This window comes from Heterocephalus glaber, unplaced genomic scaffold (genome assembly GCF_053883595.1).
Source record: "Heterocephalus glaber isolate CG9 unplaced genomic scaffold, H.glaber_assembly_v1.0 deba00000281, whole genome shotgun sequence".
Lineage (NCBI taxonomy): Eukaryota > Metazoa > Chordata > Mammalia > Rodentia > Bathyergidae > Heterocephalus > Heterocephalus glaber.
The window spans coordinates 10,827,983-10,841,050 of NW_028258139.1; the positions used below are offsets into that span (position 1 = coordinate 10,827,983).

At 37.8% G+C, this 13,068-nt stretch overlaps 1 protein-coding gene across 11 annotated transcripts in view; it reads right to left on the bottom strand.

The window, feature by feature from the left end:
- Adipor2 (adiponectin receptor 2) overlaps positions 1-13,068 on the bottom strand; it is a 74,063-nt gene that overhangs the window by 21,128 nt on the left and 39,867 nt on the right. For 5 of the 11 annotated variants that reach the window (XM_087182645.1, XM_087182652.1, XM_087182662.1 and 2 more), the window contains one exon: positions 1,428-1,508. The exons of the other annotated variants lie outside the window; for them this stretch is intronic. In XM_087182645.1, coding sequence (XP_087038771.1) covers positions 1,428-1,508 — 81 coding nt within the window. The remainder of the gene's footprint in view (positions 1-1,427; positions 1,509-13,068) is intronic. 11 annotated transcript variants of the gene reach the window in all.

Below are 13,068 nucleotides of genomic sequence, written 5' to 3' on the forward strand. Positions count from 1 at the left end.
AGAAAAAGAAAAACCTGGAATATGGCAATTTAGCAGGGCTGCTGCAAAAATTAATCATGGTATGAGACTAAAAAAGTTAAACAAATGTCTATCAATACATCAATAATTAAAATATGGCAGAAGCATAAAATAAACAATTTCTCAGCCATAAAAAGTAAATGAAACCTAGATATACGCTACCACCATGGATGACCCTCTCAAACATTATGCTAAGTCAAAGATGCTATATTCAAAAGGACAAGTATTGTAGAGCTCCACTTAAGTGAAATTTCTAGTATAGGCAAACTCATTGAGACACAAAGGAGATTTGAGGTTTCCTCATGCTGGGGTAAAGAGGAAATGAAGTACAGAGTTTCTGTTTGGGGTAATAAAAAATTGGGGGAATAGCGATAAACACACAACACTGTGAATGTACTTAGTGCCAATGAGCTGTACTTAAAATGGTTTAAATGGCAGCTTTAACGTTCTGTAACGTACTATAACACAATAAAAATGAAGATGGGGGGAGTTCATAACAGTGTTGCTCATACTTAAAACCCTGCAGCAATCTACTTGTGTACCCCCCAAAAAAGAATCTATAAGTGATATAGTCATTTAATATTTGTTCAGCAATAAAAAGAACCACATACATGCAAAGCAACATGGATGAGTAGTGAAAACATGTTGAGAATAATTCCATTTTTATTACTTAAGAAATAGGTAAGAAAAATCCATTATGGTAGGAGTCAGAAACGAGAAGGTAACCAAGAGATGGAGGGAGGCAGCAGGGAGAGGAGGGGAAATAAAAAGAACTACAATGTGTTATGCACATGTACTGGCTCTCCATGATGAATATGATCATTATGTACTGAAAACATGTACTACTTTTAAAAAATGATAGCAGACAGAAAGTGGTAATGAGGTAGGGGTAGCTTAACAACGTAAGGACATAAGAGAAGTCTTTGAATCATTTTGTTTTTCACCATGATCAATTTTATTTATTAGGAACCAAGCAGCCACTTTCCAAAGCCTTTAGAATGACCCCTAGTTGAAGCCCTCAGACAGAATAGCTGCATGGTGGCTGTGTGGTGGTTATATATATAAGTAAAGTGTCACAGTGGTTAAGTAACCCTGCTCTAGGGCCGGGGATTTGGCTCAGTGGTTTTGCCGCCTGCTGTGCAAGCACAAGGACCCAAGTTCAATCCCCAGTACCAAAAAAAAAAAAAAAAAAAGTAACCCTGCTCTAAAAAGAGGTCAGAGAGGGTCTTTATAACTTACATAAATGCCACAGAACAATATTATGAATTCATATTAGAAAAAAATATTGTTATTTACTGTGAAAGATACTAGTAATGAGCTATTTGCTAAGTGCTTACTAGTTAGCCAGAGTTAAATGATAAACATTCATTCAAAAAATTCAAAAAACAGCTGGGTATGGTGGCACATACCTGTAATTCCAGCACTTGGGAAGCTGAGGCAGGAGGACTACTGAGTTCAAGGCCAGCCTGAACTACATAGGGAGACGCTGTCTTTAAAAAAATTAAAAGTATACATTAAGCAGCTACTATGTTATAGTTGAGGACCCAGGTGTTAAATGATTTTTTCAAGGTCACACACCTAGAAAATGCCAGAGTCAGAAGTTCACACCCACAAAGGTAGTTCCAAAGTTCATGCTCTATCTACTACATTCACACTGTTTTCTAATTATGAAACTGCCCTGTTGGCAGGAGGGCAGGGGTTGACATTTGGCCAACAGACAAAAGCAAATACAGCAGGCCTTGCTTGGCACAGTAGTACAGGACAGTAAAAATGATTTGTGCCAAGCAAAACCATGCAAATCACTCTTAATAATCAATGAGAGAAACTACTATTCCATGATCTTCTGATGTAATCCAAAATATTCAGGAGTCTGCAAAAGGAGTATCACAAGTTTAAGGCCAACCTGGGTAATTTAGTGAGATCTTGTCTCAAAATAAAAATTTTCTAAAGGGCTCGGGGTATAACTCCATGGTAGAGCACTTGTTTGGCATGTGTTGAGGCCCTGGGTTCAATCCCCAGTACTTCAAAAGAACCTTTTTAATTAAATTAAAAGTATCAGTTTTAAATGCATGGGAAAATGAAAAATTAAAACTAGTATTTACTACTATGCTATTTTAAAAATCCTTATTAGAAGCCAGGTGTGGTGGCGCATGCCTGTAATCCCAGCACTCGGTAGTCTGAGGCAGAGAATCACTAAAGAGGCCAGCCTTGGCTACATAGTAAGTTGAAGGACAGTCTGAACTATATAACAGAGACACTGTCACAAAAAACAAAAACAAACAAACAACATTATCAGGAGTAGTTTGAACAATGTTTGCCTTATGTAACTTATGGCTTAAAGTGAGTGCCTTTACAGTGTCTTGATACATGGTATATGCCGTTTGAACTGTGGATCACTTATTTTTTCTATTTTCAAGTCAAAAAATATCTTTCAGTTTAATGTGACTTTTTTTTTTGCCAGCAAATACTAACCACTTATGCCACCAAGCTTGTCTTCACTAAATTCTTCTGTCTGCATATCTCTTAAATAGTGGTCTGTCAATATTACCATGGGCAAATATTTCCTCTGCAACTCCATTAGTTTGATTTATATTTCCCTTTCAGTATTACTTATTTGCTTAATTTTTATCTTTCTTGGTCAATTCTCTTGTTTTGATTATCCATTTTTGTAAAGCCATTTGAGCTTATTATTCAGAGACAAAGAAGCAACATTACTATACATTTTATTGTCTACGCATTTACTGAATTATCAATGGCAATAAACAGGCAGTCAGTGATAGTCTTTGAAAAAGTGATATGATCTGATTGGCACCTTAGCAGATGAAGATCTATTATTAGTGTAGTCATCCATGGACTGAAAAGTTAATAGAAAGACAGAAATCTTGTACTTCATGCAGTTACTAACAAGGATACCACAATAACTGAAATCTGAGCCACGTTACTCAGGCACTGGTGTTATCTAATGGAAATCATGGTAACTGAAACAGAAGCATATTAGAACTTTGTGAAACATGGGCTACCTATATTCACTGTTCACTTTTCATCTTTACACCTGCCTTTTTTTATCTAAAACTCTAATCTAACAGAATGCCAACCAATACATAGAGGAAGAATTTCACTGATTATATTTCTAACATTTGTAACTATACACAGCTTGACACTACTTTTATTAATAAATACCACCAACACGTCCATCTCCAGTGGTCCAGAGTATGTAACTAAAACTGACAATCAGCAACATATGTTTCAGTGAAGACATTTTTATCCATACTGGCCATTCGATAAGATTTCAGATTTTTATAAAAGAATGTTTCTTTTAGAAGTACAAAGGGGCCAGGGATTTAGCTTAGTGGTTCCGGTACCTGCTACACAAGCTCAAGGTCCCAAGTTCGATCCCCGGTATCAAAAAAAAAAAAAAAAAAAAAAAAAAGAAGCACAAAGTATTAGTCTATTGATTTACCAAGTATTACTCCCAATTCCCACCATCCTATAAAGGAATGTACCCTCAAAGAATAAATGCTTAAAATCCTAGTCCATTATTAGCTATTCACAGGTTTCAAACATTATGGACAATTAAGGAACATGATATGGTGGTTATAAAAACAGTTTCCTAGGTTAGACAAGGGTAACAAGTAAGAATAACATGGTAGCTGGGAGTGGTGGCACACACGTGTAATCTCAGCACTTGGGTGGCTAAGGCAAGAGGAACACCATGAAATCAAGACCAGCCTGCTCTCTATATTGTGAGTTCAACACCACCCTGAACTACACAGCAAGACCCTGTCTCAAAAAAACAAACATGAAAGAAAAGAAAAAATAACAACATGGTAAAGTTAAACAATGAATAGGACACAGGATAAAACTACCTTCCCTAGGGTATACAGGCAGGATTATAGCCCTGCCATACACTGACAGTTCAGAAAGCTACAAAAGGTACTATTTACAATAGTGTCTGTTATCCAGTATTAACTCCAAAGAATTACCGTGTCACAAGTGCAATTACTATTTCAATTTACCAGCCACAAAGCACTACAACACAACACCCAAAGATCTCTCCAACAATAAACTGAATCTATATTAAAATTATCACATACAAGCACTACATGAACCCATGCTATGTTCGTTTGTTGTCATACCTCTTACCACATCTTCAGCAAAACCATGAAAAACAGGACATTGTGAAAAATTAAACAATCAAAACTGAAATTTGCCAAGGAGCAGAGAGGCCCCCAGCGCCAAGGAGGTGAACCTTCTGGGTCTCCATATCACTACCCTCAGTGCCGAGGAGGTGAGCCACCTGGGCACCAGCAGCATAGACCATCCCCCCATCCCCCCACCCCTGAGAAATGAGAAGACATGTAAAGAAGTCTCAAAACCAGACTTCCACATCACCTAAAGCAATCCTAAATGGAAATGAGATGGAAAAATCTGATACTCAAATACCTGGACTCCCTGAACTGGCAACAAAAGAGGATCTGGAAAGACTGAAATCAGAAATAATTTCTCAGATAACAGCAGAGATTGTGCCCATAGTACAAGACATGATTAATAAATCTAGACAGGACACAGATAAAAAGAGGAGCTGAGGAGACAGGCAGGTCTGCGGACACGGTAGCAACACCCTGAGTCACGTGGAACGTACCAAATCAGCCCACAGCCTGGCAGCAATCCACTGGACATCCCCCCCCAACCCCGCTCCTCTGGCCTCTTCTCTGTACAGCCACCTGGTTCCACACTACGAAGACGCAGAGGACACCGGACCACCAGACCACTGTACTGGGTAAGTTGGAGTCATCTTCACCTCCCATCAGGACGGGGACTATCTTCAGGGGAAGGGCAGCTGGAGCCTGCAATACACCTCTGCAGAGTTCAACCCTACAGCAGGACAGGGAGCTCAACTTGGGACTTGCAGCCAGAAATCTCCTGAATCTCATGGGTCTGTGACTAGCTTCCTGAGATTCACTGACTTTTATCTGCACACTGCAACCCACAGTGTCTACTGTGACAGCAGAGACCTACCCTGAAAGAGGCCCTTCATCTTCATGGTTATTTTTTATTCCCAAAATTAGTTTTATAATTTTGGTTTTTTTCTCTTTTCTTTTGCTCCTCTTATCTTTAATTTTTTTCCCTACTCTTTGCAAATATTTGGTTTTCTCTCCTTTTTTTCTTTTCTTTCTTTTCTCTTTCCTTTCTCTCTCTCTTACACTCTCTTGCTCTCCTACATTGTTCATCTTCCCTTTTTGTCTCTGTTTTGGTCCTCATTCGGAGTTCTTCTTTATTTTCCTATTATTCTCTTTTTCCTTCTCACCTGTGTCCTCTGGCCACACTGCTAACCTTCCCCTATCCTTCTTCCCATCTGTCCCTCCCTCCCCAACCCCTTCTAACTCCCCATCCCAAAGGGTAAAGTTGTTATATTGAAGAGTTTATTCACTATATGTTGGGTTCGTCCTCGATCTTGATTTAATTCACACAGCTAAAGGTGATAGATTAATAACTACCACAAAATGTCATTTTCAAAGATGTACTTGATGCAGTGGTGTTGCTGATTGTATCACTTGGGCTAAGGTGTTGGTGTTGATCTAGTCAATGAACCTCCCTAGTATAAGGAAAATGGGATAGCCTAAGAGTCATTAGAGACTCAAAACTTAAAGACCAGCTATATCTGGAAGACACCTCTGAGAAGCAATCATTCCATAAGGGTTCTAATTACAAGCAACAAAGATACCTACAATAAGCAATTTCAAACTATCAACCCAGGAGTTAAACCAAGGACAGTACCAAAAACAAAAATGAGAAGACATTTAAGCAAGGCACAAACTCAGACTTCCACCCCACCAAGGGTAAATCCTGGGGGAAATGAGATGGAAAAGTCCCATAACCAAGCACCTGGATACCCTGAACTGCTAGCACAGGAAGTAACAAAACAGATGAATGAGGCTCTAGAAAAATTAAAAGCAGAAATAATCTCCCAGATATCTGCAGAGATGGTGAGCAGAGTGAAAGACATGATTAGAGGATCTAGAACAGAAACAGATAAAAAAATAGATGAGCTCAGAAACATGCAGGAAGCCATGAATACCCAGCATAAGAAAGAAATGGAAACCTTGATTGCCCAACATGAGAAAGAAATGGAATCCATGAAACAGATTCAAACAGGTATTCAGGAGATCAAAAACTCCACTGAAAGTATCCACAGCAGATTAAGGGAATCTGAAGATAGAATATCAGGTATAGAAGACAGGATTGTGGCTAGAGACCATGAAAATAGAGATTTCTTAAAAATAGGGACCACGAGAAGCCAATTCAACTGCTGCACGATGCAAAGAAGAATAACATAAGACTGATAGGAGTCCATGAAAAAACAGGAGAAAGCACAATTGACATAAAAAAACTGTTCGTGGAAAAAAAAAAAAAAACTGTTCACAGAAGTAATAGTGGAAAACTTCCCAGACAGAGGTAGAGAACTGGACATACAGATAAGTGAGGCATATAGAACTCCACAACTAGCCATGATCAAAAAAAATCTATATCTAGACATATAATAGTCAAGATCCCAGAAACCCAACAGAAAAACAAAATCCTACAAGCAGTTAGAGAAAAGAAACAAATCGCCTACAAAGGAAAGCCCTTCAGAATCACAGCAGACTTCTCAACAAAAACCCTCAAATCAAGGAGAGCCTGGAGTGAAGTATTTCAAGCCCTAAAAGAAAATAACTTCCAACCTAGACTGTTGTATCCTGCAAAATTATCTTTCAAAATCGATGTGGAAATTAGATACTTCCACGACAAAGAACACCTGAGAAATTTCATGAACACCAAACCAGCACTACAAGCAATTCTAAACAATATCTTAGAAAAAAGCAATGAAGGTCACAACTCCATGAGGCCCAACAGAGGGAAGCCACCAGGCAAGGTAAGAAACTAAAGGGAAAGGGGGAAAAAGTAAGAAATAAAAGAGCCAACAAAAGTAAAACATCATGACAAGGATAAAACAATATCTATCAATTATAACCATCAATGTTAATGGCCTCAATTCACCAATCAAAAGAAATAGACTGGCAGAATGGATTAAAAAGGAAAATGCAACAATATGCTGTATACAAGAAACACACCTAACTCAAAAAGAAATTCACAGACTGAAAGTAAAAGGATGGAAAACAGTTCTCCACGTCACAGGAACCCAGAAGAAAGCAGGGGTAGGAATCTTATTTGCAGAGAAAGTAGATTTCAAACCAAAACTAATTAAGAGAGACAAAGATGGTCACTTCATCCTTGTGACAGGAACAATCCAAGAGGAAGAGATGACAATCCTAAATACATATATGTACCAAATACAAATGCCCCCAACTATACAAAACAAATATTAATAGACATGAAAAACCAAATAAACACTAACACAATTGTAGTGGGGGACCTCAATACCCCACTATCACAAATAGACAGGTCATCGAGACAAAAAGTTAACAAGGAAATTCTAGGACTGAACCAAGCTACTGAATGAATGGACTTAATAGATGTTTACAGAGTGTTCCACCCCACAAAATCGGAATACACATTCTTTTCGGCTGCACACGGGTCATTCTCCAGAATAGACCACATGCTAGCTCATAGGACAGATCTAAGTAAATGTAAAAGAACTGAAGTTACCGCCTGTATATTATCAGACCATAGTGCAATAAAATTGGAGATCAATAACATAAGAAACTGAAAAACCCCAACAAACACATGGAAACTGAATAACACGCTCTTGAACAACCAATGGGTCACAGAAGTATTAAAGAAGAAATTAAATAGTTTCTACAAGTAAATGAAAATGCCAGTACAACATACAGGAATCTATGGGACACAATGAAAGCAGTTCTATGAGGGAAATTCAGAGCAGTGAATGCCCACATTAGGAAAACAGAAAACTCAGATAAATAACCTAATGTAGAACCCCAAGCTCCTAGAAAAAGAAGAGCAAAACGAATCCAAAGCACGTACAAGAGAGGAAATTATAAAGATTAGGGCAGGAATTAATGCAATGGAGACTAAGAGAACAATACAAAAAAATCAATGAATCAAAGAGTTGGTTTTTTGAAATAAATAAAATCGATAAACCTTTAGCCAACCTTACCAAAAAAAGGAAAGAAAAGGCACAAATACATGCAATTAAGGATGAAAAAGGTGGGCCAGGGATTTAGCTCAGTGGTTTCGCTGCCTGCTGCACAAGCACAAGGACCTGAGTTCAATCCCCAGTACCAAAAAAAAAAAAAAAAAAAAAGAATGAAAAAGGTGAAGTTACAACAGCACAACAGATCCAGCAGAAATCCAGAGGATCAATACCTACTTCGAGAACCTCTACTCCAAGAAAATGGAAAACACAGAAGAAATGGGCAGATTCCTAGATACATACAAATTGCCAAACTTAAATGAAGAAGATATAGAAATTCTAAACACCCCAATTACAATGAGTGAAACTGAAAATATAATGAAATATTTACCAACAAAGAAAAGCCCAGGTCTGGATGGCTCCACTGCTGAATTTTATAAGACATTTAAAGAAAAACTAACGCCATTACTCTTTAAACTCATCAAGGAAACTGAAAGGGAAGCAACACTTCCAAATTCATTCCTGGAAGCCAGTGTTACTTTGATTCCAAAACCAGGGAAAGACACAACCCAAAAAGAGAACTACAGGCCAATCTCCTAATGAACATAGATGCAAAAATCCTCAACAAGATACTGGCAAACAGAATACAGAGGGTCATCAAGAAGATCATACACCCTGACCAAGTCAGATTTATCCCAGGGATGCAAGGATGGTTCGACACTCGTAAATCAATAAATGTAATACACCATATTAACAGAGTCAAGGACAAAAACCATATGATCATCTCAATAGATGCAGAAAAAGCATTCAACAAAATCCAGCACCCATTCATGATAAAAACCCTACAGAAAATTGGAATAGAAGGTCTTTATCTTAACCTGATTAAGGCTATCTATGAAAAACCAACAGCCAACATCATACTAAATGGTCAAAAACTGAAAACTTTCACGCTAAAATCAGGAAAAGGACAACGATGCCCACTATCACCACTCCTGTTCAATATAGTTCTGGAAACATTAGCCACAGCAATTAGAAAAGAGAAAGAAATAAAAGGAATAAAGATAGGAAAAGAAGAAGTTAAAACTGTCATTATTTGCTGACGATATGATACTTTACATAGAAGACCCAAAAAACTCTGCCAAAAGACTTCTACACTTAATTGACATATTCAGTAGAGTAGCTGGATACAAGGTCAACATTCAAAAAACAACAGCCTTCTTGTACACAAATAACAGACTCACTGAGAGAGAAATCAAGGAAACAATTCCTTTTACAACAGCATCCAAAAAAATGAAATATCTAGGAATCAATCTAACAAAGGAAGCAAAAGACCTCTACACTGAAAACTACAGCACTCTGAAAAAAAGAGATCGAAGAGGATACAAGAAAATGGAAAGACATCCCTTGCTCCTGGGTAGGAAGAACCAATATAGTGAAAATGACCATACTTCCAAAACTACTATATAGAATGCAATGCCAATTGAAATTCCAACAACATACTTCACAGAACTAGAGAAAACAATCCAAAAATTCATTTGGAACCATAAGAGACCTAGAATAGCTAAAGCAATTCTAAGCAACAGAGATATGGGTGGGGGTATCACAGTCCCCAACTTGAAACTATACTACAAAGCTACTGTGATTAAAAACAGCATGGTACTGGCAAAGGAACAGACCTGAGGATCAGTGGAATAGATTAGAAGATGCAGAAACAACTCCAGACATGCTCAGCCACCTCATCTTTGACAAAGGAGCCAATCATCATCATTGGAGGAAAGATAGCCTATTTAATAAATAGTGTTAGAAAAACTGGATTTCAACCTGCCAAAGATTGAAACTAGACCCATACCTATCACCATGCACTAAACTAAGATCGAAGAGGATTAAAGATCTAAATATTAAGACAGAAACACTAAACTTGATGGAAGATAAGTTAGGTAGAACTCTTGAAGACACTGGCATAGGAAAAGACTTCATAAACAAAACCTCAGCAGCACGGGAACTAGCAGAAAGAATCAACAACTGGGATCTCATCTTATGAAAAAGCTTCTGCACTGCAAAAGAAACCACCAACAGAGCTAACAGACAACCTACAATATGGGAAAAAATTTTTAGCAGCTGTACCTCAAAGGACTACAATCTAGAATATATAAAGAACTGAAAAAAAACCAAACACCCCAAATTCAAAGACCCAATTCAAAAATGGGCATCTGAAATGAACACACATTTCTCAGACAAGGAAGTAAATGCAGCAAATATATGAAAAAATGTTCAACATCACTTATCATTCGAGAGGTGCAGATGAAAACAACACTGAGATTCCACCTCACCCCAGAAAGAATGTCTGCTATCAAGAAATCAACAAATAACAAATGATGGCAGGGTTGTGGGGAGAAAGGAACCTTTCTCCATTGCTGGTGGGAGTGCAGACTGGTGCAAACACTGTGGAAGTCAGTATGGAGATACCTCAAAGAACTAGGACTAGAGGTCCCATTTGACCCAGCTATTCCCCTACTGGGTATCTTCCCAAAAGAATTAAAAGAATCATACCACAGTGATATATGTGTACCCATGTTCATAGCGGCACAGTTTGTAATAGCTAAAGCTTGGAAGCAGCCCAAGTGCCCATCACCTGGAAACTGGATAAAGGAAATGTGGTTTTTTTATAAAAATGGAGTACTACTCAGCCATAAAGAATGAAAAACTAGAGTCATTTATAGCTAAATGGATGCATATCGAGGCCATACTCTTTAAATGAAATAAATAAGGCACACATGTGTAAATACTGAATTGTTTCACTAGTGTGAGAAACTGATAGTGTAAACAAGGGTTAAAATGATTAAAATGAGTAATTAATAATTTGAAATATGAAGCAAGGTCCAAAGACGAAGGAGTGAAGGGAGGGGAAGGGGAAAGGAAAAACCATGAGAAGAGAAAAAAAAATGGAAATTAAATCTATGTAAATAGGGAAGGGCAGAGGGAGGGGGTGAACGGTGCACAGGTAAAGGGGAAAAACAATAACCAAGATATATCATGTACAGGTACAAACACCCAATGATAAATGTAAACGAATTGTATACCTAAAATGTACCAATAAAAGAACTTAAAGAAAAAAAAAGAGAAGCTGAGGAACATGATGGAATCCCAAAATGGGAAAGAAATGGAATCCATAAAACAGATGCAAACAGATTTCCAGGAGATTAAAAACCACATTGAAAGTTTACACAGCAGAATGAACCAATGTGAGGACAGAATTTCAGATGTAGAAGATAAAATTGCAATTAGTGACCAGGAAAAGAAAAATTGCTTCAAAACTGTAAGGGTCCATGAGAAATCAATCCAGCAGCTGCTAGACAATGTAAAGAACAACATAAGACTGGTCGGAGTCAATGAAGAAACCGGAGAGAGTGCAGACAATATAAAAAGCTGTTCACAGGAGTGATGGCAGAAAACTTCCCAAGCCGGGGAAAAGAACTTGACATACAGATAAGTGAGGCATATAGGACTCCAGCTAGCACTGATCAAAAAAAAAAAATCTACACATAGGCATATAATAGTTAAGATTCCAGAAACGCAACAGAAGAACAAAGTTCTACAAGCAGTTAGAGAAAAGAAACAAATCACATACAAAGGAAAGCCCATCAGATTCACAGCAGGCTTCTCAACACAAACCCTCAAGGGCCGGGGATTTAGTTCAGTGGTTTCCTGCTGCTAAACACAAACCCTCGAGGCAAGAAGATCTTGGAATGATGTATTTCAAGCCCTAAAGGAAAACAACCTCCAACCCAGATTGATGTACCCTGCAAAACTATCTTTCAAAATTGATGGAGAATGAGAAAAGGGGAAAAAAAATGGAAACAAAGTCTTTGCAAATAGCGAACGGTGGAGGGGGTGAACGGAGGGCAGGGGAAAGGGAAAAAAAATAAGAAACCAAGATACTCATGTAATGGTATAAGATCTCAGTGATGAATGTAACTGTATTTTATACCTAAAATGTAACAATAAGCTTATTTGGAAAAAAATTTGATGGAGAAACAAGATACTCTCACTACAAAGAGCACCTTGGGACCTTCATGCATACCAAACCAGCACTCCAAAAAATTTTAGACAGTATCCTAAGACGAGGATCACAACCCCAGAAGTCCAGGAAAATGAATCCACTGCGCACAACAAGAAATTAAACACAAAGGGGAGAATCCAACAAAAAGAAAAAGTCATGACAATGACAAGTCAATATGTATCAGTTATAACCGTCAATGTTAATGGTCTCAATTCACCAATCAAAAGAAATAGACTGGCAGAATGGGTCAAGAAGCAAAATCCGACAATATGCTGCATACAAGAAACACACTTAATTCAAAAGGAAACTCATAGACTGAAGTTAAAGGGTGGAAAACAATACCCCATGTGACAGGAACCCGAAAAAAAGCAGAAGTAGCTATCCTCTTGGCAGATCAAGTAGATTTCAAACCAACACTGATTAAGAGAGACAAAGAAGGACACTACATCCTTGTAAAGGGAAGAATCCAAGAGGAAGAGATGACAATCATAAATATCTATGCACCAAACACTAGTGCACCCAACTATATAAAACAAATACTGACAGACATGAAAAATCAAATGAGCACTAATACAACAGTAGTGGGGGACCTCAATACCCCACTATCACAAATAGATCAACTAGACAAAAAATAAGCAATAAAATAATAGAATTCAATCAAACTCTTGAACAAATGAACTTAACAGATGTTTACGTAGTGTTCCACCCCACAAAATCAGAATACGCATTCTTTTCAGCTCCACATGGGTCGTTCTCCAAAAGAGACCACATACTCACTCATAGAACATGTTTAAGTAAGTGCAAAGGAATTGAAATTATCCCCTGTATATTATCAGACCATGGTGCGATGAAATTGGAGATCCATAGCAAAAGAATTTGCAAGAATTTCATAAACACG